This window comes from Nansenia antarctica (assembly GCF_963989245.1).
Source record: "Nansenia antarctica genome assembly, chromosome: 11".
In the NCBI taxonomy this organism is placed as follows: Eukaryota; Metazoa; Chordata; class Actinopteri; order Argentiniformes; family Microstomatidae; genus Nansenia; species Nansenia antarctica.
In genome coordinates, this window is record NC_137681.1 from 16652747 (window position 1) to 16678661 (window position 25915).

A 25915-nucleotide genomic window follows, 5' to 3' on the forward strand; every position below is an offset into this window, starting at 1 on the left:
TTCTCTCCTCTCCTCTTCTCTTCTCTTCTCTCCTCTCCTCTTCTCTTCTCTCCTCTCCTCTCCGTTCCTCCCCCTCTCCTCTCCTCTTCTCTCCTCTCCTCTTCTCTTCTCTCCTCTCTTCTCCTTTCCTCCCCCTCTCCTCTCCTTTCCTCCCCCTCTCCTTTTCTCTCCTCTCCTCTTCTCTTCTCTTCTCTTCTCTCCTCTCCTCTTCTCTTCTCTTCTCTCCTCTCTTCTCCTTTCCTCCCCCTCTCCTCTCCTTTCCTCCCCCTCTCCTCTCCTCTCCTCTCCTCTCCTCTCCTCTCCTCTCCTCTTCTCTTCTCTTCTCTCCTCTCCTCTCCTCTCCTCTCCTCTCTTCTCCTCTCCTCTCCTCTCCTCTCCTCCCCTCTCCTCCCCTCCCCTCCCCTCCCCTCCCCTCCCCTCCCCTCTCCTCTCCTCCCCTCTCCTCCCCTCCCCTCCCCTCCCCTCCCCTCTCCTCTCTCCTGTCCCCTCCTCAGTGAAGGGTTGGTTCTAACCCTGTGTGTGTGTGTGTGTGTGTGTGTAGGGGATGAGCTACCTAGAGGAGGTGCGTCTGGTGCACAGAGACCTGGCAGCCAGGAACGTGCTGGTGAAGAACCCCAACCATGTTAAGATCACAGACTTCGGGCTGGCGCGCCTGCTGGACATCGACGAGACTGAGTACCACGCTGACGGGGGAAAGGTGGGGCGGAGCTGTGTGTGTGTGTGTGTTTAACATGTGTGTGAGTGTGTTTAACGTGTGTCTGTGTGTTTAACGTGTGTTTGTGTCTTTAAAGTGTGTGTGAGTGTGTCTAACGTGTGTGTTTAACGTGTGTGAGTGTGTTTAACGGGTGTATGTGTGTGTGTGTGTGTGTGTGTGTGCGTATAACGCGCGTGTGTGTGTTTAACGTGTGTGTGTGTGTGTGTTCCTCAGGTGCCTATCAAGTGGATGGCGTTGGAGTCGATCCTGCACAGGAAGTTCACTCACCAGAGCGACGTCTGGAGCTACGGTCTGTGGTTCAGTCTGGTTAACACTCCTGTGTGTGTGTGTGTGTGTGTGTGTTCTTACTGTACGTGTTATGGTATAATGTGTGTGTGTGTGTGTGTGTCTGTGTGTTCTTACTGTGTGTGTGTGTGTGTGTGTGTGTGTGTGTGTGTGTGTGTCTGTGTGCAGGGGTGACGGTGTGGGAGTTGATGACGTTCGGGGCGAAGCCGTACGACCTGATCCCAGCCAGGGACATCCCAGAGCTGCTGGAGGGGGGGGAACGCCTCCCTCAACCCCTCATCTGCACCATCGACCTCTACATGATCATGGTCAAATGTGAGTTATCACACCCCTTCCAGTTACCATGGTGACGAGCTGTGGGATTGACAGGTTGTGTTACCATGGTGATGAGGGGTGTGATTGTTCCCATGGTGATGAGGGGTGTGATTGTGTTACCATGGTGATGAGGGGTGTGTGTGATTGACAGGTTGGATGATCGATCCAGACAGCCGTCCGAGGTTCAGAGAGCTGGTGACAGAGATCGGCACCATGGCCCGAGACCCACCACGCTACGTGGTCATCCAGGTGTGTGTGTGTGTGTGTGTGAGTGTGTGAGTGTGTGAGTGTGTGAGTGTGTGTGTGTGAGTGTGTGAGTGTGTGAGTGTGTGAGTGTGTGATAGGGCTGCACGATTTGGGGGAAAAAAATCGAATTGCGATTATTTGGACAGATATTGCGATTGCGATTTAATTTGCGATTATTATTTTTTTTAAATAGCAAAAAAAAAAAAAAAAAAGGACGTTTTTGTAAAGTGTGGCCATATCTCCGGCTAGGAAGGTCGTATCAACGTGCAGTTTGTTTGTACGTCTTCAGGGGACTTAGAGGCTCCCTCCTCTAGCACCCCCACAGCCCGAGCTACGAGTGAAAGAACTAAACTTACATTGGGTTGCTTTAAAATCAAGCTTCAGATTAAAACATGTGATGGAGCATTACTAACCTGACTCAGATGGTTTGTTTCACACAACCATCTAGGAAAGCTTCATTGGAAGCTGTTTGGAAAAGGGCAGGTACTTTCAAAAAATACTTGGCAGGTGATTGGATGAATCTGTCTATCACCTATTTTCAGAGAGCATTACCACATGATACCATCAAACTATTAACTGCTCTAATTCTAATGAAAGGATGAGAACTTAAAAGATATGAATTGGGACAACATATTTATTTATGGGGTTTTTAAACAGCAACACCATTTTGTTTCTCTCAACAAGTGTATTTTTTTTTAACAATTCCAATATCAAAATAAAATAGGACCTTTCTACAAACAAGGTTATTCAATTATGGCTCAGGAGCAGCATCTAAATATTGCACATACTGCAATCAAGTTAAATAAAGTGATAATAAAAATGTCCAGTAAAAAATAATCCTTTCTGTATAGATAGATAAATAGATAAAGCAGGAAAAGTATACCGTTTGCTGGCAACTCTTCAACTCGTCGTAATGTATGAAGTGCACGGCTCGACCGCAGATCGGTTGTTAGTACTTTTATCCAGCGTTTGGATTAGTTTTTTAAACCCTTCGTTGCTCACAGTGTTAATAAACACCATGTCTTTAGCGAGGTAATGCTTGACGGAATTGGTTATTTCACGGTGCCTTCGTGAGCCCTTTTCATACTGTGTAACAGCCGCAAACGACTCTGAAACACTAGTTTGCTTAACGTTAGACCGGGCTACGGGACTTTCACTCAACTCTCCTTTTCTGACCGTACACTCGTCATAGAGCTGCCTGTGGTACTTTTTCAAGTGCTGATACAGGTTTGTGGTGTTGCCTCTGGATGGAGCGACTGTTCCACGACAGGTTGTGCACAACACCTGTTTTTGTTGCACATCAGTCGTCCTAAACCCGAAATACTTACAACAGAAGTGCTGCTTTTCTTCGGGACTAAATCGTCCAACGTTGCTTCTGGTTCTGCTGAAGCCATTTATCCACCATGAATGTTGCTAGCTACCGAAACGTGGGCGTTTCACGTGCGATGTTGTTGTTGTGCGTGTGCGTTCATTGACATTGACGTTCATTGACGTTGACGTTCATTGACATTGACGTTCATTGACATTGACGTTCATTGACATTGACGTTCATTGACGTTGACGTTCATTGACGTTGAATCCGACGCGCTGTATGACGTATCCCAAATCGCAGGCAAATCGCAGGCTTTGCGATTAGCTAATCCCATCATTTCAAATCGCGATTTCGATTTAAAATCGATTAATCGTGCAGCCCTAGTGTGTGAGTGTGTGAGTGTGTGAGTGTGTGAGTGTGTGTGTGTGTGTGTGTGTGTGCGCGCACGTGAGTGTGTGTGTGTGTGTGCGCGCGCGTGAGTGTGTGTGAGTGTGTATGTGTGTGTGTGTTTGTGTGTGTGTGTGTGTGTGTGCGCGCGCGTGTGAGTGTGTATGTGTGTGTGTGTGTGTGTGTGTGAGCGCGTGAGTGTGTGTATGTGTGTATGTGTGTATGTGTGTATGTGTGTGTGTGCGTGTGTGCGTGTGTGCGTGTGTGCGTGTGTGTGTGTTAACTCTGCCTCTCCCTCCAGAATGATGACCAGATGAGTCACGTCAGCCCAGACAGCCAGTTCTTCCGGATGCTTCTGGAGGAGGAGGGCGGGGCCATAAGAGACCTGCTGGATGCAGAGGAGTACCTGGTGCCCCAGCCCAGCTTCTTCAGGCCCCAGGCCCCCAACGGACCCTCCAGACACGCCTCCCACAGGGTACCTAACCCTAACCCTACCCTACCCTAACCCTACCCTAACCCTAACCCCCCACAGGGTACCTACCCTAACCTAACCCTAGAGAGGGTAACCACTCTCTCTATCTCTGTCTGTCTCTCTCTCGCTGTCCCTCTATCTCTATCTCTGTGTCTCTGTCTATCTCTCTATCTCTATCTATCTCTCTCTCTCTCTCTGTCTCTATCTCTCTCTCTCTCTACCTCTGTCTATCTCTCTCTCTCTCTGTATCTCTCTCTGTCTATCTCTCTCTGCCCCTCTATCTCTCTCTCCCTATTTCTCTCTGTCCTTGTCTCTTACCCCCCCCACACACACACATGTTTTTAACCAGACCTCCTCCTCCCCTCTTTCCTCTCCTCTCCAGAGTTCAGACCAGATCTTGGAGGGAGGGGAGGGAGGCAGGAGTCTGTACTCGTCTGTCAGCACCCTGGGCCGAGGTCAGTACCCCAGCCTGCCAGCAGGGGGGGGCGGTGGCAGTAGCAGCACTGCTGCCTGGAGCCCCCAGTGCCCCCCCTACCCCTCCCTGTTCCGCAGCCACTCTGACTCTGTGTTCCTGGACGGGGGGCCGGACGAGCCCCCCCTCCCTCCCGCCTCCCCCGGGCGCTACTGCGCAGACCCCACCCTCCCTAACGACCTGGAGACGGACGCACCCTCCCCGCCTCATCATCCTCATCATCCTCACCATCATCATCAGCATCATCAGCATCACACACTGCCCCGCGGCGCCCACAGGCACAACCACGCCCCACCAGGTGAGCTGCCACACACACACACACACACACTCCCACACGAACACACACACACGAACACGCACATGCACACACCACACACACTCACACACCACACACTCACACACCACACACACACACACACACACACACACACACACACACACACATACACAGACACCGCACACGCACACGCACTAACACACACGCGCACACACACACCACACACACACTCACACACTCTCATCTTCCTCAGATACAGTAGTTGTTTTTGAATGTTTTTTTTGTCTGACTCTGCCCCTCCTGACTCCTCCCCTCCTGATGTCTAACTCCGCCCCCCCCCCCCCCCTCCAGAGTATGTGAACCAGGAAGTGCAGGACCTGAGACCGGCCGAGCGCTCCAGCACGCTGCCCCGCCCCGACAGGCCCCGCCCAGAGAGACGACTGGCCAACGGCGGGCTAAGCTCCGGTCACAGCGTCGAGAACCCCGAGTACCTGGTCCCCATGGCAACCGTCACCCCCACCTCCCCGGCCTTCGACAACCCCTACTACCTGGACCTGGTCGCTAAGGCGACGGCTGGGGGCGGGGCAGGGGAGGGGGGAGGAGGACCGCCCCCCAGGCTGGGGAACGGCTACGTCACGCCCACGGCGGAGAACCCAGAGTACCTGGGACTGGCTGACACCTGGAGCGGAACCCTGAGGGAACACACCACCACCTGACCCAGCAGGAACAGGAAGTGATGCGGAGGAAGGAAGTGAGGCACCGAGGCCGTAGACACAAGGGGGTGGGTTAGCCCTGCTGGAGAGGGGAGGAAAGGAAGAGAGGGTGTGTGTGTGTGTGTGTGTGTGTGTGTGTGTGTGTGTGCGCGTGCATGAGTGTGGGTGTGCGTGTGTGTGTTTGTGTGTGTGTGTGTGGGCTGAATGTGTGATGGGAGGAGTGCTACTCAGGAAGAGGAGGAGGAAGAGGAAGAGGAGGAGGAGGAAGACGACTCCCAGGGGTCAGGCGTCACAGGGGTCAGAGGTCGTCTGTGTAGCATTAGCAGAGGAACGGTGTCTCCTGGTCTGTACGGTGGCCTCTGAGGGTCAGACCTCTGAATCAACACTAAGTACTTTGAAGCAAAGTGAAATGACTTGTTGGATGTCGGCGGTCGTCATGGTACCTTGTTGTCATGGTACCTTGTTGTCATGATACCTTGTTGTCTTGGTACCTTGTTGTCTTGGTACCTTGTTGTAATGATCCTAGTAACACTGGACTGGAGAGAAGATTAATTTTTAAGGTTTTTATTCTTTTTTTTTCTTTTTTACCATCAATGTTTTCTGCTTGTTGTTGTGTGAATCATTGTTTTTCTCCCTCACTGTTGTAATCACATATTACAGCCTTAATCAATCCAATCACCTATTAGATGGGCTTACTGCTTGTCCAATCATCTATTAGATAGGCTTACTGCTTGTCCAATCATCTATTAGATAGGCTTACTGCTTGTCCAATCATCTATTAGATAGGCTTACTGCTTGTCCAATCATCTATTAGATAGGCTTACTGCTTGTCCAATCATCTATTAGATAGGCTTACTGCTTGTCCAATCAGATAGAAGCCCCTGGAACATCAAGAACACATGTAATTACCCATGATGCATCAGCTGGATGTTTAATATTCTGGTCTGTCCCTCTCAGTACAATTGAACTTATTGTTGCCGTGGTGACAAGCTACAGACAGCCATGTTGTGGCCCATTCTGCTGTGGAAGACTTTATATTGGGGGGGGGGGGGGGGGGGGGGGGTAGTTGCATCACTGTTGAGGAATTCAACACTCCTTCTGACCAGCAACACTGGTTAATTCTACTGGTCTATACTGGTTAATTCTACTGGTCTATACTGGTGTGTACTAGTTAATGGTTTATCATGGATGAAGGTACTAGTCCTGCATGTCTGCAGGGAGCTCCCGACCGTTCTCTGAACAATGACTTCTGTGTGTTGGCCATAGGGGGGTTGGTGGGGGGCTGAATGAGTATTCATTAGACTGTGTGTGTGTGTGTGTGTGTGTGTGTGTGTGTGTGTGTGTGTGTGTGTGTGTGTGTGTGCGTGTGTGTGTGTGTGTGTGAGAGAGAGCGGGGGGGTGAAGTGAATGTAGACTATTTCCCACAAACACGCATTCTCTGGCTGGGGTCTCCTTGTTGTTGTGTGGGTCAGAATTCTCAGTGCAGCTGTGTGTGTGTGTGTGTGTGTGTGTGTGTGTGTGTGTGTGTGTGTGTGTGTGTGTGTGTGTATACAGCTCTGGAAAAAATTAAGAGATCACCCTAAAATTACCAGTTTCTCTGGTTTTCCTATATAGGCATGTGTTTGAGTAAAATGAACATTTTTGCTTTTGTCTATAACATGATGAACACATTTTAGTTTTTACATTTTAGTTTTATTCTATAAACTACTGACAACATTTATCCCAAATTCCAAATAAAAATATAATTTAGAGCATTTATTTGCCGAAAATGACAACTGGCCAAAATAACAAATAACGTAAAATTGTTGGCCGCCAGCGAAATGTTATCGTTGGTGTCCGTCAAGTTTACAGTTAGTTTGTAAAGACTTTTAACTGACCGTTCATAAAATTAACAGATTTCAGAGTGCTCTATGATGTTGAAACCAGTGCACTCTGAAACCAGAGCAGATTTCCTGAGCGTATTTATGAACACACCCTAAGTAGAAGGAGGTGTGGCTGGAGTGGCTGCCATACATGTAGAGATGCTGATGTAAGAAAACATGTGGAGTGGTCCTTTTTTCCAGAGCTGTATATTATGTCTCCATTGTCAACAAGCTTTTATACAATCATCAGCTCAGTTCTCATATTTAGGCAGTTTCTGCTGTCCATGGCAACAACCCCTGACCTCTTCCATACAGAAGAATGATGGAGAGATGGGTGGAGGTATGGGTGTTGCAGAAAGGGGAATGTTGAAGGAATTGTGATATTAAATGTCTGTAAAGAGTTTTTTTTTGACAACATGTATCTTTTGTATTTTCCACGTGAATCTTTTTATTGATGTTGTAGGGTGTCGGTTGGGATGTCAGAGGACTTCCTGTCCAGCCAAACTTCCAGGATGTCGATGTCTGTCATTTTAGAAAACAGATGAACAAGGTACAGAGATCTGGGTTAGTCCCTCCTCTCTCCTCACATCCTCTCTCTCTCCTCACATCCTGTCTCCCTCCTCTCCTCCCTCCTCCTTGGATCTTGTTTTCCAATGCATTTTAAAAAGCGAAGGAGGGAGCAAGGTGGGGGGCGGGGGGAGGTTGCAAGGAGAGACTATTGGGATGCACCAACAGCATAAGCAGCTGACCTGATTGGCTGGGCTGTGACCAATAGCTCTGCTAGATACAGTGTGGGTGGAGTAAATATGTAAATGTATATTTTATGAAGAAAATAAGTTTGTTTTTTCTATGTCCTGATTGTTTGTACCACGTGTGCCTTAATACATGAGCTATGATCTCCTGACTGTGTCTGGCTGTGACTGACTGGTTGGGGTTGGGGTTGGGTTGGGTTGGGTTGTGAGACAGAGGGTTAGGGTGACTGTATGAGACAGTGGGACATCAATGGTTAAAGGAATTGTTTGGTGACACGATATGGGGATGGATATGCTGTATTGATATGCAGGTATGGGGATATGGTGTATTGATATGGTTTACTGATATGGTATAGTGATATGGGCATCATAAATAATCCTCTTTGAATATTCAAAGTCTGCACCTGTTAGCAACTCAGGCCAGTGCCTGCAGAGGTCTACTACTGCCCCCTGGTGGTTGGATATGGACATGTATTTATTTTTGGGTGATCAACCACTGACTGTTTCATATCAGACAAGCAGAGACAGGGAGGCACCAGAATCTCCTGACATCAGCTACATCGTCTATTCCTCTAGTCAAATCAAACTTTATTTATAGAGCACCTGTCACACAATGCACTTGCAGTTAAAGTAATAATAAATAAAAAAAGACAAATCCATGAGGACCACGTGAGGACTGGTCAACGAAAGCCAATAGTAGCAGTAGAGTAGCAGTCTAACCCTAACCCTAAAGCCAATACTAGACTAGCAGACTAACAGTCAAACCCTAACCTTAAAGACAATACTAGACTAACAGACTAAAGGTCTTTTTCAGTCTTTAAAAGCCCATGAAGAACAGCCAGGTGGTTTACCCCTGGGGTGGGTTAGGGTTATCCTATATAATTATTGTTCTATTGCTAGAAGTAGTAGTAGCAGTAGTAGTAGTAGTGATGTAGTGATACCGAAAGCATGTGAAGAGACATGAAGGTTTCCATTATTATTATGATTCTGATTATTAATAATAATGATAATAATAATTAATAATAATGGAAACCTTCATGTCTCTTCACATGCTTTCGGTATCAATAATAACAATAATAATCATCATCATCATAATAATAATAGTTTATTTTGTATAGTGCTTTTCTCATTCCATGGAGAGAACAAGAATAGATAGATAAATAAAAAGTAAAACAAAAGCACAGTCAGTAAAAACAACAATAGGCATACAAATAGTTAAAGATGTGTGTGTGTGTGTGTGTGTGTGTGTGTGTGTGTGTGTGTGTGTGTGTGTGTGTGCGCGTGTGTGTGTGTGTGTGTGTGTGTGTGTGTGTTGTAGTCTGCGGGGTTGCTCAAGTATATCCAGCTGCAGGCATCACCCGGACGCTTGATGGACCATATTTGGTTCGAGCGCGTCATCATACCGCGCCTGCATATTTGCATATTTGGATTTTGAGAGTCAATTCTCTGAGATTCATAGAAGAGGAAAAATAATGAAACCTCTAATGACCAATTTAGAGAAACATGAGAGATATTTTATTACAGATGGTTATGATAAAGCATCACTCTTATGGGGACCTCTACTCAAGAGAGCAGTACTACAGATGGTTATGATAAAGCATCACTCTTATGGGGACCTCTACTCAAGAGAGCAGTACTACAGATGGTTATGATAAAGCATCACTCTTATGGGGACCTCTACTCAAGAGAGCAGTACATCACCTGCTCTCAAACAATTCGGCCATGTGCTCATCTGCACCCATCCAGCCCTTCATTCCCATTTCAGTATTTGTTGGAGAGTTGATTGCTGTAGGAGGTAGTTCTTGGTGGAAGGAGTCTTTGACTTTGTGTAATGGTTACTTCCATTCCTATGGATAACCACTATGGTGGCGGAGCAAAAATGTCTGACTCTCCATTATCCTCAAAAATAATCCAAGGTCCACAGACGTTGTTTTTCAAAAATGAAGCAATATTTATTACAACTAATAAATGAATACAACATGTTGATGGTCAGAATATGAATGATAATAAGGGTTGCAGAGATAATTAAGGATAAGTGTCAAACAAAACAGTAGCATTCTCTATATCATCTTGGTAACAGGAAGTGAGGTCAGAGACTGTGTCTTCTTGCTCCGGCCACACCCTCCAGGTGAATCACCTGCCTATGTAAATCCCACTCCGGCCACTAGATGGGGAGTGTCAGGTAATGACTCTACATTTGAAAACAATGACCTCCTCCACTGATCATTCCCTTGAATTGTAAAACGTCCTTGAGTTTCTTGAAAGGCGCTATATAAATTAAAGTTATTATTATTATTATTATTATTATTATTATTATTATTATTATTATTATGCACTAACCCAGCTGATTCTAATTAGCACACATTAGTGGCATACACTGGTTTAGTTTGTCATTCCACTTTATTGCACTTTTTTTTATGGTGTGGGGAACATGGCGCGTTCTGGCCTGCAGAGGGAGCTAGACTGCCGTTGGAGGGGAAATAATGGGCTGATTACGGACAGGTGTCAGTGATCAGACTCGTTGTCCCACTGGTCTATTTAACCTGTGTGTGTTTGTTCCCTCGAGAGATGAGTAAGGCAGGAAGTACCTGACCGAGTGCAGACACTGTGAGACAGAGAGAGAGAGAGAGAGAGAGAGAGAGAGAGAGCCGCGGCGAGGACGCACGAGATCCCGAAAGGGGGTGAGGTGCAGGGAGCCGGGCGGACGGAGCGGGTCCCGAAAGGGAGGAGCAGCGGGGCGAGAGCGTGGGCTCTGCCAGGAGCGGAGCAGCGGGGCGAGAGCGAGGGCTCTGCCAGGAGCGGACGGAGCGGGTCCCGAAAGGGAGGAGCAGCGGGGCGAGAGCGAGGGCTCTGCCGGGAGCGAACGAGTCCCGAGAGGGGGCGGGTCGCGGAGCGGGTCCCGAAAGGGAGAGACAGCGGGAGCGGGTCCCGAAAGGGAGAACAGCGGGTGCGGGTCCCGGAAGGGAGAAGCAGCGGGGGGGGAAAAGACTCGATCAGCACGTCAGTGACGGTGCTGAGCTGTGCTGGACTAAATAAAAGCATATTCTGTACTATTCCTCTGTGTCGACCTCCCTCTGTGCCTAGAGACTGCTACATCTGGCGCCCAACGTGGGGCACAGAGAGGGGGTCGGCACACACGCCCAGAGGACCATGGACTCATCGATCCAGGTGGTGACACACCTGGCCCGGATGCTACAGGCGCAGGAGGTGATGGCGGCGGAGTTGGTGCGGGGACAGGCGGAGCAGCGGGCCATGCTCCGCGAGCTACTGGACCGCACCGAGCCACCCGGGGGAGGTCCCCAGGTTCGGGCCCAGAGGAGGGGGGTGCGGGACGAGCCGGAGGCCGTTCTCGACCCCTCCCCCGACAACCACCTGCCCCGACCGCAGGCTCCAGCCCCGGGCCTACGCCCTACCCCGACCCCGGCTCCGCGCCAACGGGCCGGCGGGGCGCGGCCTGGGGTACGGCCTGGGATGGAGCCGCGGCGGGAGCCACCAACGCCTGCCCGGAGGACAGGACGGGCCACCGGGGGGAGGGACACACACGGGGGGCCAACCTCCACCCCACAGACGGCCCCACGAGCGGTAGAGGAGGGATACTGGCGATGCGGACTGCCCCGAGATGGAGGTGGGTCAGGTAATCCGCGTCGTCGGCAGTCCGACCCCTCCCCCGCGTCCAGGACAGGCGTTTTACATCCCAGTAAGGGTACAGCGCGAGACGCACCAGGCGCTGTTAGATTCTTTTGCCGGACAGACCATGATCCACCAGCGCCTGGTTCGACCCGGGGCATTGTTAGAGGCATCGCGGGTTGGGATACTGTGTATACATGGGGATTGTCACCAGTATCCGGTGGTCCCCATCGAAATTCGTTATGGGGGGAAAAGAATATAGTGTCAAGGCGGCGGTTAGTCCGAGCCTCATGCACCCCCTAATTTTGGGTTTAGATTGGGCTGGGTTTCCGCAGGTATTAGGGGAAACCACGGGGGTGCGTGCACGACCGACAGGGAAATGTGAGGCGTGCGCAGTGCTCTGCGCTGATGCGAGGGCGTCCGACGCTGCCGAGGAGCCGGAGGAGGCGGTGGGTCCGGCACCCGCAGATCCGCCGCCTGCGTTCCCTCCATGAGCCGACTTCCCCCTCGAGCAGTCTCGCGACGCCACTCTACGCTCCGCCTATGACCAGGTGATCAGTATTGATGGTGTGCTGGTACGGCCAGACGCTGTGCGCGCCCACCCGTATTTTGTATTGATTAGGGACAGACTGTATAGAGTGAGTCGTGACACTCGCAGGGACGAGGAGACGACCCAGTTGTTGGTACCTAGGAGCCGCCGGAAAGCTATATTTCAGGCGGCGCATTATAACCCTATGGCAGGCCACTTAGGATACGACAAAACACTCAATCGGATAATGGCTCGATTCTATTGGCCGGGGATTCGGGCAGAGGTGCATCTGTGGTGCGCATCCTGCGCATCCTGCCAATTAGTCAATCCCCCGGCCGTGCCCAGGGCACCGTTGTGCCCCCTCCCCCTGGTAGAGGCACCATTCGATCGGATTGGGATGGATATAATCCATTTGAACGTTGCTCACAGGGCTATCGGTTCGTGTTAGTCCTCATAGACTACGCGACTCGATACCCCGAGGCAATACCGCTTCGTACTATCTCTGCAAAGAGTGTAGCACAGGCGTTATTCCAGGTCATCTCCCGGGTGGGGATCCCGAAAGAGATCCTCACCGACCAAGGCACTAACTTTATGTCACGAACACTTAGGGAACTTTACGGGTTGTTAGACATTAAGGCGGTCCGAACGAGCGTGTACCACCCAGCTACCGACGGGCTGTGTGAGCGGTTCAATCGGACGCTTAAGTCAATGATCCGTAAGTTCATTCACGAAGATAGTCGTAATTGGCATAAGTGGTTAGACCCTCTGTTGTTCGCAGTGCGGGAAGTACCCCAGGCTTCCACGGGGTTTTCCCCCTTTGAGCTCCTATACGGGCGCAAGCCACGGGGCGTCCTAGACCTGATTAAAGAAAGCTGGGAGGAAGGGTCTAGTGACAGTAAGAATGAAATACAATACGTCCTGGACCTACGAGCAAAGCTCCACGCACTGGGGGTTATGTCACGGGAGCATTTGCTCGAGGCCCAGGAGCGTCAAAAACGGCTGTACGACAGAGGGACTAGACTACGCAATTTCGCACCGGGAGACAAAGTCCTCGTATTACTGCCCACGTCTAGCTCTAAATTACTCGCCAAGTGGCAAGGGCCGTTCGTGGTCACACGGCGAATTGGGGATGTAGACTACGAGGTAGTGCGGTCGGATAGAGGGGATTGCACGCAAATATACCACATTAATCTCTTGAAAAAATGGAACGACGTGGTCCCTGTTTCCCTGGTGACGCTACTTCCCGAGAAGGATGAGTTCGGGCCGGAGGTCCCAAAAACGAGTACTAGCGCCCCGGCCTGCTTAGGCGACCATCTCTCGGCGAACCAGCGGGCGGACGTTGATCGATTGCAACATAGGTTCGCAGATGTGTTCTCCCCTATACCCGGTCGTACTCGCCTCATAGAGCATCAGATAGTTACGCAACCGGGTGTTACGGTACGTACGCGGCCATACAGGCTGCAGTTCGGGTTGTTTGGGGCCCCGGCCACGTTTCAGCGGCTGATGGACCGTATTCTGCGGCCGCACTCTGCGTATGCTGCGGCGTACGTAGATGACATTGTCATCTATGCGGACACCTGGCCGCAGCATATGCAGAGGGTGGCTGCGGTACTACAGTCGCTGAGGCAGGCGGGGCTGACGGCGAACCCGGCGAAGTGCGTGATCGGGTGGGGGGAGATCCGGTATCTGGGGTACATCCTGGGCGGTGGGGAGGTGCGACCGCAGGTGGACAAAACCACTGCGATCGCCGCCGCCCCGCGCCGAAAGCTGTCGGAGTGGGAGGGCAGGTACAGCACGGTGGAGAAGGAGTGTCTGGCCATTCGGTGGGCGGTCGGCGCCCTCCGGTACTACCTGCTGGGGCGCTCGTTCACCCTCTACTCCGACCATGCTCCCCAGTGGCTCCACCGCATGAAGGACACCAACGCGAGGATCACCCGGTGGTACCTCGCGTTGCAGCCCTTCAACTTCACGGTGGTTCATAGGCCGGGGGCGCAGATGGTCGTGGCCGACTTCCTCTCCCGTGATTGGGGGGGGGGGAGTAGGCTATCGGCCGGTTGTGTCCCCGGCCTCGAAACTGGCGGTGGGGATGTGTGGGGAACATGGCGCGTTCTGGCCTGCAGAGGGAGCTAGACTGCCGTTGGAGGGGGAATAATGGGCTGATTACGGACAGGTGTCAGTGATCAGACTCGTTGTCCCACTGGTCTATTTAACCTGTCTGTGTTTGTTCCCTCGAGAGATGAGTAGGGCAGGAAGTACCTGACCGAGTGCAGACACTGTGAGACAGAGAGAGAGAGAGCCGCGGCGAGGACGCACGAGATCCCGAAAGGGGGTGAGGTGCAGGGAGCCGGGCGGACGGAGCGGGTCCCGAAAGGGAGGAGCAGCGGGGCGAGAGCGAGGGCTCTGCCAGGAGCGGAGCAGCGGGGCGAGAGCGAGGGCTCTGCCAGGAGCGGAGCAGCGGGGCGAGAGCGAGGGCTCTGCCAGGAGCGGACGGAGCGGGTCCCGAAAGGGAGGAGCAGCGGGGCGAGAGCGAGGGCTCTGCCGGGAGCGAACGAGTCCCGAGAGGGGGCGGGTTGCGGAGCGGGTCCCGAAAGGGAGAACAGCGGGTGCGGGTCCCGGCAGGGAGAAGCAGCGGGGGGGGAAAAGACTCGCTCAGCACGTCAGTGACGGTGCTGAGCTGTGCTGGACTAAATAAAAGCATATTCTGTACTATTCCTCTGTGTCGACCTCCCTCTGTGCCTAGAGACTGCTACATATGGATTGGAATTTTACAATTGATTTAGCTGTGTTAATAGCTGCAATGGAAATATGTTGAATTAAAAAATGTTGATGTGTTGAATACATATTTCTCCATCTGTTAGTCACACACACACACACACACAAACACTTACACACACTTACACACACACACTTACACACACCCACACACCCACACACACACACACACACACACACACCACACACAGACAGACACACACGCACATCCCTATCCTGGTGTGTGTCTCAGACGGCACGTTGACCCGAGGCTTCCTGTGGCACCAGAGGAAGTGTGTCCATGAAGACGTTAATTAGGCTGATCTCATTAAACAAGGAAACGGCCCGGCCGCCCACTGGCACGGCCGTTCCCCAGTCGACATGAAAGTTTTGTCAGGTGCTCAAAGTCAAGAACACTCCGTTGGGGAGGAGGGGAGAGAAGCCAGAGAGAGAGAGAGAGAGAGGGAGGGGGGGGGAAAGAGAGAGAGAGAGACAGAGAGAAAGAGAAAGAGAGAGAGAGAGGGAGGGGGGGAGGGAGAGAGAGAGAGGGGGAGGGAGAGAGAGAGAGAGAGACAGACAGAGAGAGGGAGGGAGAGAGAGAGAGAGAAGGGAGAGATGCTTTTGGGATGCTAAGCACCATCCCCTCTGTGATGTGAGCATCTTGTGTGATGTTCCCCAGCCGGAGAGAAGAGGGAACACTCGTTGTCAATGAGCCCGTCCACTGTGCCACAGCGAGCCCAGTGACACCGTGTTCAACAAGACAACAGTGGTGGATTACACTGCATACTTTTATACTATTTTACACAGATGTAGAAAGTACAAGAGGCTACCTCACACGCTCGATAGATCAAGATGACATTCTGTAACCAAAAAATAGCATATTATGTGACACGGTCTGGTGAGATGTTCCGCATGTCTGGAACTCTGAAGTCTTTTCTTTTCTTTTTTGGGCGGGTGGGGGGGTTCAGTTTTTTATTTTTTATATTACGAAGGTTTAAGTGTTGAGGAGCCTACTGAATATAGTATTATATATTGAATATATCAATAAGAATAATCCTCTCCCTCACTCACACAGCCTCTGCCTCATCCACAGATGCACCACATCCCCCCCCCCCTTTGTACTGAACACACAACACCTTTTTTTAAATGATCAATTGCATTCCTTCATTCGTTTATGTAAAGGACATGAGAGAATTGATGATGAGGGAGTCGACAGAAGTAGCCGTCAGCGCCTTGACGTCCTTCTCCTTGGACGTGTCCTCCTGGGATGTGGAGGGGACCCCGGGCAGCTGCCAGTCCGCCCAATCGTCTACACGGTCTTTGTGGCTTGGTAGACAGGTCTGGGATGGAGCGCTGTGAGAGCTCGGACTTCTAGGAAGGACTGGCTCGCCGGTGTTCCAATTCATCCCAAAGGTGTTCTCTCGTCCGGCTGAAGTCGCTCTCCGGGCGGATACGGAGGAAGCAAGTCGGCTGTCGTTGGCGTTGGCGGCGGAGTCCGGGCGCGATGTAGTCTTTCCGGTGTTTCTTCCACATCTAGTGAGGAGGGCAGACCGTCGAAAGAAGGTAAAAGTTGCGCTGGTCGTCTTCTTCTTCTCCTTTCTCTTGTTGTCTTTCTTCAGACCAGGTGTCCCTTGCGGGTCGTTCAGGTCACTCTGGGTTTGACCCATCTGATTACTTTTGTCTGCTAATCCTGTCAGAAACTTGAAGTACCTCACTAACAGACAACGTGTCCTCTGTGCTCTGAAGTCAATGTGAGCCACGTTTTGAAATGGATGGGTTCATACTGACACCATTATTAGGTCATGAGGCATAAGAATGCCGTTTTTTAATTGATGACATCACAATACACGTGTTGTAACTAGGAGCAAACTGCTGTATTTTCCGCTTTAAATAATAATAATAATAATAATAATAAGTAGTTATATTCAGTTTAATATAGTTTAGTTATATTCAGTATTATATATAATATGAATATATAATATTGAATATTATAGTATTCAGTATTCTGAAGTCTACTTTTCTTTTCTTTTTTTTGGGGGGGGGGGTTCTTTTTTATTTTTATTTATTGTGATAGAGATAGTAGTCATATACTTTAACTATAACTATGTAACTCTACCGTTCAACAGCGTTTTCACATTTGCATTGACAATGGCAAACAAAACACAGGTAACCATTTCATGAATGTGAAAAAGGAAAAATAGCGTCAAGAAGACCATAGCGGTATAGACCAGTACAGTATTGTATAACACTGTGAAGACCAGTATAGTACTGTGTATAGCACGGTCAAGTGTAATCAGGGTTGCCAGATGGGATTGTCCATTTCCAGTCTAACCACAGTCTAAAACACACCCAAATGCTTTTTTTCCCCAGCCCAGTGTTATCAAAAGTAGCCCATTCGGCGGTAACCCGCCTCATCTGGCAACCCTGAGTGTAATACGCCTATATAGCACTGTCAAGAGTAGTATAGCACATATAACACTTAAACCCTGGGGTTGGGTCAGATCATTTGATGTATCTCTGAGGGCTGTAGACCCAGCAGGCCCCATCCTAACATGAACAGAACAAGCCTGTACACCCAGCAGGCCCCATCCTAACATGAACAGAACAAGCCTGTAGACCCAGCAGGCCCCATCCTAACATGAACAGAACAAGCCTTTTGCTGTCGTCGCCTTCTGACTGACTGATTGTCATTTTAATCCGTTCTTCTATGTGATCCCGTCTGAAGCTATTTTGACTTTGACTTAACAAGTCGACCAGAACGTTGATCTGAACTCTGTTGTGTTGCAGATGAGCAGAGGCATGGAGGCCACAGAGAGCTCAGACAAGGCCGCTAAGGCCGCTAAGACTAAGAGCACCAAGAAGGCCGCCAAGAGGAGGAGCGCCAAGAGCGCCAGCAAGAGCTCCGACTCTGATTCAGGTGAGACTGTTTAAAATGTCAAGCCTGCAAACTGCGACACTTTAAATGAATGTGCAATAACACTATGTGCAATATGACAACCCTAGGGTACATAAGGTTCAGAGAATAGGAAATGTTAGAATAGGTATAGCATAGAGTACAGCACAGTGTTTTATTTGTATAGTATAGTATAGTGGATAGTGTACATAGCCTTTATTTATGTAAACCAGCTCCTTTCCCTTCTTGTTTTTCTCTTTTTTTTCTTTCCTAGCACCAGGAGAGCCCCCCTCCCAAATTTCGTTGTTTGGTACCTGTACTATATCAATGACAATAAAGACCATAAAGACCATTCAAATACACACAACTATTAATTCAGATGATGAATGTGCAATTTGGATGGAAAGACGTTTATTAGAAATGCTGCGCAAGAAATGCTTGCCTATGTATTCTGCCATAGAGGCCATAATAATACTGTATTTTAGACACAACTTTCTATTTTCCTATTTGAAACATACATAGATAGTCATAGATAGATGTGTTGGACTTTAGATACAACTGTGTATATTTAATCTCTCCTTGTATTTTGTCAGTAGCTGCCTCCCAGACCGGTCCAGACCGGTTTGAGAGCCGAGTTGCTGTGGTGGAGCTGGTGGAGCAGAAGGCTCATCAGACTGCAGGGGAAAAGGTGTACCCCATCCTGCTGGACTTCCTGAGGGGTCTGAGTAATGAGTATGTTTAATGTCTCCCTGGGACGGAGGGGTTGTAGTATTTCTACCTTCAAAAATGACCAACAAGCTATTAGATGTCCACTTCAATTCTGGACGTTACAATTCACATTTCTCAAAACAAACCACCTAAAACTTCTATGACGTCTTGCCGCAAAGCCTTCTGGGACATGCAGTTCTACCTATTCTTAGCCAATACAACGGAAATGTACTTTTTAACTCTCTTAACAATCAATCAGTCATGTAACATATGAATCAATCATGTAACTATACAGTTAATCATGTAACCTATACAGTTAAACCTCCCGCCTAAGCGGAAACACATCACGTAAACCACCTCCGGGGCAGGCTGTCTCACGAGCAGCGCCTCCTACCGGCAGCGCCGCAGAACACACCCGTCTTCCCTCCCTCCCTCCGCTGCAGCATTTCAGCCTTTTCCCGTATCGCTTTTGAAAACGATATTTTCCTCCTTCGGTACCGAACTCCACCGCTTCATAAGTGACACGTTTCGCGTTTTCGGGATGATTATACCGTCGGGGACCGTCGTGGCTGGTCGGCCTGCCACCGTTTGAACGAGCAGGGTTAACCCTAACCCTTTGTGTGTGTTTGGTGCTCGGAGACCCTCCGCCATTGCTGCTGCTGTGGTGTGTGTTGGACGGGAATGTTTTTGGTGCAACACTGCCAACTGTTCCAGCTCGTTAAGGGATAACGTGCTTCATTTCACACCACGACAACATTTAAGTCGCTGCATCTCATCGTTTTAACGGGAGAGAGAGAGAGAGAGACGTCGGTCAACCATTTTGTTTTTTTGTTAGTTTTTGTCTTCGGTGTTTGTGTGTGTTGTTGACCGTCATCATGTCTCTGCACGGCAAGCGGAAGGAGATCTACAAGTACGAGGCGCCGTGGACGGTGTACGCCATGAACTGGAGCGTGCGGCCGGACAAGCGCTTCCGCCTGGCGCTCGGGAGCTTCGTGGAGGAGTACAACAACAAGGTAAACAACAACAACAACAACAAGTCGATGTTTGTTTACCTGTCATGCGCGTAGAATGCTGCTCAGTTGCAGCTGGCTCCTCGACAATGCAACAACAACAACAACAACAAACAATCAACAAAGCAAAGTACTAGAATATAAACAAAGCAGACGTGAGGTGAGAGGTGGTACTTCCACTGTCTAACAGGTAGATGGTCCTTAGATGGTCCTTCCACTGTCTAGCAGGTAATGAGATGGTCCTTCCACTGTCTAGCAGGTAGATGGTCCTTCCAGTGTCTAGCAGGTAGATGGTCCTTCCACTGTCTAGCTAGCAGGTAGATGGTCCTTCCACTGTCTAGCTAGCAGGTAGATGGATGGTCCTTCCACTGTCTAACAGGTAGATGGTCCTTCCACTGTCTAGCTAGCAGGTAGATGGTCCTTCCACTGTCTAGCTAGCAGGTAATGAGATGGTCCTTCCACTGTCTAGCTAGCAGGTAGATGGTCCTTCCACTGTCTAACAGGTAGATTGTCCTTCCACTGTCTAGCAGGTAATGAGATGGTCCTTCCACTGTCTAGCAGGTAGATGGTCCTTCCACTGTCTAGCAGGTAGATGGTCCTTCCACTGTCTAACAGGTAGATAGATGGTCCTTCCACTGTCTAACAGGTAGATAGATGGTCCTTCCACTGTCTAGGTTGTGGTGAGTCAGGTCAGACAGTTGGGGTGTGTTTCTTTATTCTAAATGACAGTAAATCTTCCAAACCGCGGCTTAAGTACTAGTAATGTTACTAGTTACCCTAACCCTGACCTCTGCTGTGTTCCTGTGTCCCAGGGTTTGTGATCCTGTGGCTGTTGCCATTGTTACCGTTTTCCTCCTTTTTTTTTAATGATAATTATTATCGTTTGATTGTTGCCTTGTTGAGTAGCTGCTGCCCTAAAGCATATCATTCCAGGCTATGTTGTGTTCCTGACCGTGATCTTGTGGTTGTGTTTTTAGGTGCAGATTGTGGGTCTGGAGGAGGAGAGCTCAGAGTTCCTGTGCAGGAACACCTTCGACCACCCGTACCCCACCACCAAGCTGATGTGGATCCCTGACACCAAGGGGGTGTACCCCGACCTCCTGGCCACTAGTGGGGACTACCTCCGCATCTGGAGGGTGAGACAACCCTAACTAACCCCTCTAGCTAATACTAACTAACCCCCCTAACTAGGGCTGTTACGATTATTCGACGTCGTCGACGTCACCGACTACGTCAATACGTCGGTTAGCGTAATATGCGTCGGTTAGTCGCAAATTTAAAAAATGCCGTTTTTTTTTTTTTTTAACCTTTATTTTACCAGGCGAGACAATTAAGTGTATGAGTGAAAATGGATAGCTACTAGCTAATGTTACACAAGCAATGTAGCTCACCACAGTTCGTATGTCTTGTCTTCTGGTGTTAGTAACGTTAGCTATGTAGCTGGCTAGCTACGGTAGCCTATTGTCATTGTGGTGCGAGCACCTACTGTACGTTATCTAGCTCGTAGCTCGCATGCTACGTTAGCATCAATTTAGCTAATCATAACATAGCAGCGAGAGTAACGTTAGCTAGCTATGTGTTGTGGTGATGGACAGACTTCTAAATGGCCATGCTGGCATTCAAGTTGGCTAAACATAGCAGTGAGGTGGAGACAAAAAGTTTTTTTTTTTTTTTTTTTTTTTGCAGTACAAAAATTATCGCTAGACTTATCGATAAATTAGTCGTTAGACTAATCGAATAATCGATAAAATAATCGCTAGATTAATCGTTAGAAAAATAGTCGTTTGGGACAGCACTACCCCTAACTAACCCCTCTATCTAACACTAACCCCCTAACTATCCCTAACCACCCTAACAACAATCTCCCTAAACCCCTAGCGACAACACTTACCCCCTAACAACGCCCCTAACAACCCTTACTCCCTAGTGACTACCTTTAACCTGTGTTGTCTGTGATTTGTCTGCAGGTGAGCGACTCAGAGACGCGTCTGGAGTGTCTCCTCAACAACAATAAGAACTCTGACTTCTGCGCCCCGCTGACCTCCTTCGACTGGAACGAGGTGGACCCCAACCTGCTAGGTGAGACCCTGACCTCTAACCCTGACCCCTGACCTTTACCTCTGACCATGACCTTTAACCCTGACCACTGACCTCTAACCGTGTGTGTGTGTGTGTGTGTGTGTAGGAACATCGAGCATCGACACCACCTGCACCATCTGGGGTCTGGAGACGGGCCAGGTGCTGGGCAGGGTCAACCTGGTGTCAGGACACGTCAAGACCCAGCTGATCGCCCACGACAAGGAGGTACACACACACACACACACACACACACACACACACACACACACACACACACACACACAGGGTTAGAGGGTCAACCTGGTGTCAGGACATGTCAAGACCCAGCTGATCGCCCACGACGAGGTACACACACACACACACACATTTACATTACATTTTTGGCATTTAGCAGACGCCTTATTCCAAAGCGACTTACAATCAATACATTTGAATGCTAAGCATGTGAATCATCAGTCCACCATTCGTGGCAGGAAGAGTACTCTAGCTCAGGCTCGGGGCCACTGATAGAAGGAGAAACCTTCTTCTACCACCTTTTTCTAAAACTTAAATTTTTATTTTTTTTTTAATACTGGAGGAACAGAGAAGCAGTACAAAGGGGGCGATAGACACACACACACACAGACAGCTACACACAGACAGACAGACATATTAACTGACCATTAGACAGACAGATGATGACGGTCTAACCTGGTGTGTGTGTGTGTGTGTGTGTGTGTGTGTGTGTGTGTGTGTGTGTGCGTGCGCGCGCCCCCCAGGTGTATGACATAGCGTTCAGTCGTGCGGGGGGGGGCAGGGACATGTTTGCGTCAGTGGGGGCCGACGGCTCCGTGAGGATGTTCGACCTGCGCCACCTGGAGCACAGCACCATCATCTACGAGGACCCCCAGCACCACCCGCTGCTGCGCCTCTGCTGGAACAAGCAAGACCCCAACTACCTGGCTACCATGGCGATGGACGGCATGGAGGTAACCTAGTCTAGTCTTAGTCTTAACCCTAGGCTTACTCTTAACCCTAGTCCTTACCCTAGTCCTTACCCTAGTCCTAGCCCTGGTCCTAACCGTGGTCTGAGTCTTAACCCTAGTCCTAAACTGATTTCGATCTTACCTACAGAACAGAAGCTACTATGTATCCATTGGCAACTTTGGGTCAGAATAAATTGAAATGACTTGGGGTTCTCCAAGGATCAATCCAGGGCCCCTTCCTATTCAATCTCTACATGCTTCCATTGGGACACATCATAACAACTATGCATAACACATTCTCTCACCGGACGATTATAGTCCCATCGACAATCTCTTGCCTTCCCTAATCCTAACTCTGGTCCTAACCCTAACCGTGTTCCTAGCCCTGGTCTTAACAGTGTGTGTGTGTGTGTGTGTGTGTGTGTGTGTGTGTAGGTGGTGATCCTGGACGTGCGCGTGCCCTGTACCCCGGTGGCCAGACTCAACAATCATCGCGCCTGCGTCAACGGCATCGCCTGGGCGCCGCACTCCTCCTGCCACATCTGTACCGCAGGTATACACACACACACACACACTCCCCCTGTCACATCTGTACCGCAGGTATACACACACACACACACACACACACACACACACACACTCCTCCTGTCATATCTGTACCGCAGGTATACACACACACACACACTCCTCCTGTCACATCTGTACCGCAGGTATACACACACACACACACACACACACTCCTCCTGTCATATCTGTACCGCAAGTATACACACACACACTCCCCCTGTCACATCTGTACCGCAGGTATACACACACACACACTCCTCCTGTCACATCTGTACCGCAGGTATACATACACACACACACTCCTCCTGTCATATCTGTACCGCAGGTATACATACACACACACACACACACACACACACACTCCTCCTGCCGGCCCTCAAGTCCCACCTGTTCGCTAAGGCCTTCGGCCCCCTTGTTCTGTTGTTGTTTTTGTCTGCCTGTCTGTTTGTCTGACTGTTTTTGTTATTTTATTGTTTCTCCTTGGGTCCCCTGACAGGTGCTATATACATTTAAGTTATTATTATTATTAAGTCACATTGTCCACATCCATTGCTTCAAGTTTTGTATAGTTCACCGGTTGTTAGTTGTCAGGTAAAAAAGTTGAATGAACAAACAACAGGACAAAATAGTAATCCACTGTCACTCGTAGATCTGTGAAAATTAAAGCGTACAGAACATAGCTAGAATGTTAAATTCGAAAAGTGTGTTGACAGTTGTAACAGACACGCACGATAGGGGGAGGGACGACTTTTTGAGGTTATTTATTTGACAAATTACATTGTTTACAAAACTTCTGTCATCACTTTCATAGCGTCTTCAACCACACAGACAGTGTCGCTGGTAGGGCTGGGCAAACGATCAACATTTATTTTTCGATAATCGCAAGAATTAACGATCAATTATCGATTAATCGCTAAGCTTTTTTTTCATAAAAAAATAAAAATAAATTACAAATAAAAATAAAAAACGTTTTTCATTAAAAAAATAAAAATAAATCCTTGGGGAAAAAACTTTATTTGTGTTGCCATTGCACACATTCATTCACTTTCAAACTAGACACTACAGTCAGATAACAATCCTCTTAAACAAGGCAGTGAGTAGCCTAAATTGTTTAACTTTAAAACACATTTTACGTTATAAATAAAAATATAGAAAATAAGTAACTCACCATAGGAGCAGTAAAAAAACAGTTACCGTACTCACAAATAGGAGGATGACTGAAAACGTTAGTGTCCTTAAGAGCGTCCAGCTTAACTTAAATTTAAACTCCAGCGAGAGACTGTAGGCGGCAGGCCTACTGGTTCTTGTTCAGAAAGATGATCATGTTAACATGTTCAGGGGTGAGAGACGAACGCAATCTGGTGACACGTGGACAAACTAATTTCCATTATTATTATTATAAAAAAAGAAAAAAATATTAACGATTATCGAGCAAAATATTTTGTGATCGACCAAGATCCTTATCGATCAATTATCGATCGTCGATCATTGATGCCCACCCCTAGTCGCTGGTCAAACACTCTTAAGGCGTTTATAAAAGATAGCAATTTTTGACTGTTTTATGACGGTATTGACAAAATCCGGTTTTTAAACTGGGGTTTACGGTTTAACTGTAAAACCGCCCAAGCCTCTCACACACACACACACACACACTTTGTTGATGGTGCAGAAGGCAGGCCTGCAGTGGTATGTTATGGTACATTAACTAATTGCCTTCTTTCCTCCTCACCCCTCCTGTGGTCTCCACCTCCTCCCCACTCCCCCCACCGTCCCTCCTCCTACCCCAACCCCTTTCCGCAACCCCCTCCCTCCAACCCCCTCCCTCCTCCCACCTTCCTCTTCCATCATCCCCTCCCTCCCACCCCCCACCATCCCTCCCCCAACCCCCTCCCTCCTCCTACCCTCCTCCCTCCTCTCCCACCATCCCCACCCTCCTCCCCCTCCCCCACCATCCCCACCCTCCTCCCCCTCCCCCAACCCCCTCCCTCAACCATCCTCCTCCCCCTTTCCCCCCCCCCTCCTCCTCTCCTCTAAGTAGCCGATGACCACCAGGCGTTGATCTGGGACATCCAGCAGATGCCGCGTGCCATCGAGGACCCCATCCTGGCATACACGGCCGAGGGGGAGATCAACAACGTGCAGTGGGCCTCCACGCAGCCGGACTGGATCGGCATCTGCTACAACAACTGTCTGGAGATACTCAGGGTGTGACCGCTCTGTGTGCGTGTGCGTGTGCGTGTGTGTGTGTGTGTGAGTGTGTGCGTGTGTGTGTGTGTGTCTCCTCTCCCCCCGCTGACGTATTGGACAGACATGCTTGGTCACCTAGACTACGAGAAGAGAACAGTTCAATATGGATCAAGATCACACTACCCACAACCCCCTGTTCTTCCCACAACCCCCCCAGTCCTACCCACAACCCCCTTCTCTACCCACTACCCACAACCCCCCAGTCCTACCCACAACCCCCTGCTCTACCCACTACCCCCAACCTCCTGCTCTACCCAAAACCCCCCCAGTCCTACCCACAACCCCCTGCTCTACCCACAGCCCACCAGTCCTACCCATAATCCCGCTGAAGTCTTCTCATCAGCATGTTGATTGACAGGTGGATCTATTGTTACCGTGGATACAAGCGTCTGACAGCTGTTTTTATATCTGCCGTAAGTTGTTGTTTATTACGTGTTACCATAGTGATCGTTTTTAATGTACACCACCACCTTTATTCCCAAACACTGCCGTTATGTTTGAAATGGACAGAACACCAGACATCACCTTGACAACCTGGTTTCAGACGGACAGAACCCTTCCACGTCACTGTACGTCAAACCAAACTTCCTGTATCCTGATTGGTTGATTAAATATTTGATTTGTGTCACTGAGTAGTGTGGTGTCTGGGTTTCTCTGTTCTTACAGGAATGTGAACAAGATACCTACACTTAATAATCATACATAATAATTGTTTAAACTAACTACCCTTG

General features: G+C 49.3%; 2 protein-coding genes across 3 annotated transcripts in view; both read left to right on the plus strand.

Moving 5' to 3' along the window:
- The window catches only part of erbb2 (erb-b2 receptor tyrosine kinase 2), a 25288-nt gene extending 20079 nt beyond the window's left edge, over nt 1-5209 (plus strand). Inside the window, exons 21-27 of the mRNA XM_080541423.1 lie at nt 542-697; nt 929-1004; nt 1169-1315; nt 1467-1564; nt 3562-3735; nt 4115-4502; nt 4833-5209. Coding sequence (XP_080397549.1) covers nt 542-697; nt 929-1004; nt 1169-1315; nt 1467-1564; nt 3562-3735; nt 4115-4502; nt 4833-5197 — 1404 coding nt within the window. The 3' untranslated portion in view covers nt 5198-5209. The remainder of the gene's footprint in view (nt 1-541; nt 698-928; nt 1005-1168; nt 1316-1466; nt 1565-3561; nt 3736-4114; nt 4503-4832) is intronic.
- A 13552-nt stretch (nt 5210-18761) lies between these two features.
- Nucleotides 18762-25777, plus strand: dcaf7 (ddb1 and cul4 associated factor 7). Of its 2 annotated transcripts, none has more exons than XM_080541418.1 (7): nt 18762-19329; nt 20304-20462; nt 21294-21405; nt 21512-21630; nt 22164-22373; nt 22806-22923; nt 24973-25777. In XM_080541418.1, the coding sequence occupies exons 1-7, from the start codon at nt 19192-19194 to the stop codon at nt 25146-25148; spliced, it is 1032 nt and encodes a 343-aa protein (XP_080397544.1). In that variant the 5' UTR covers nt 18762-19191; the 3' UTR covers nt 25149-25777. The 2 variants fall into 2 exon arrangements, with proteins under 2 accessions (XP_080397544.1, XP_080397545.1); XM_080541419.1 differs by having other exon boundaries at nt 24976-25777.
- The last annotated feature ends 138 nt before the right edge of the window (nt 25778-25915 follow it).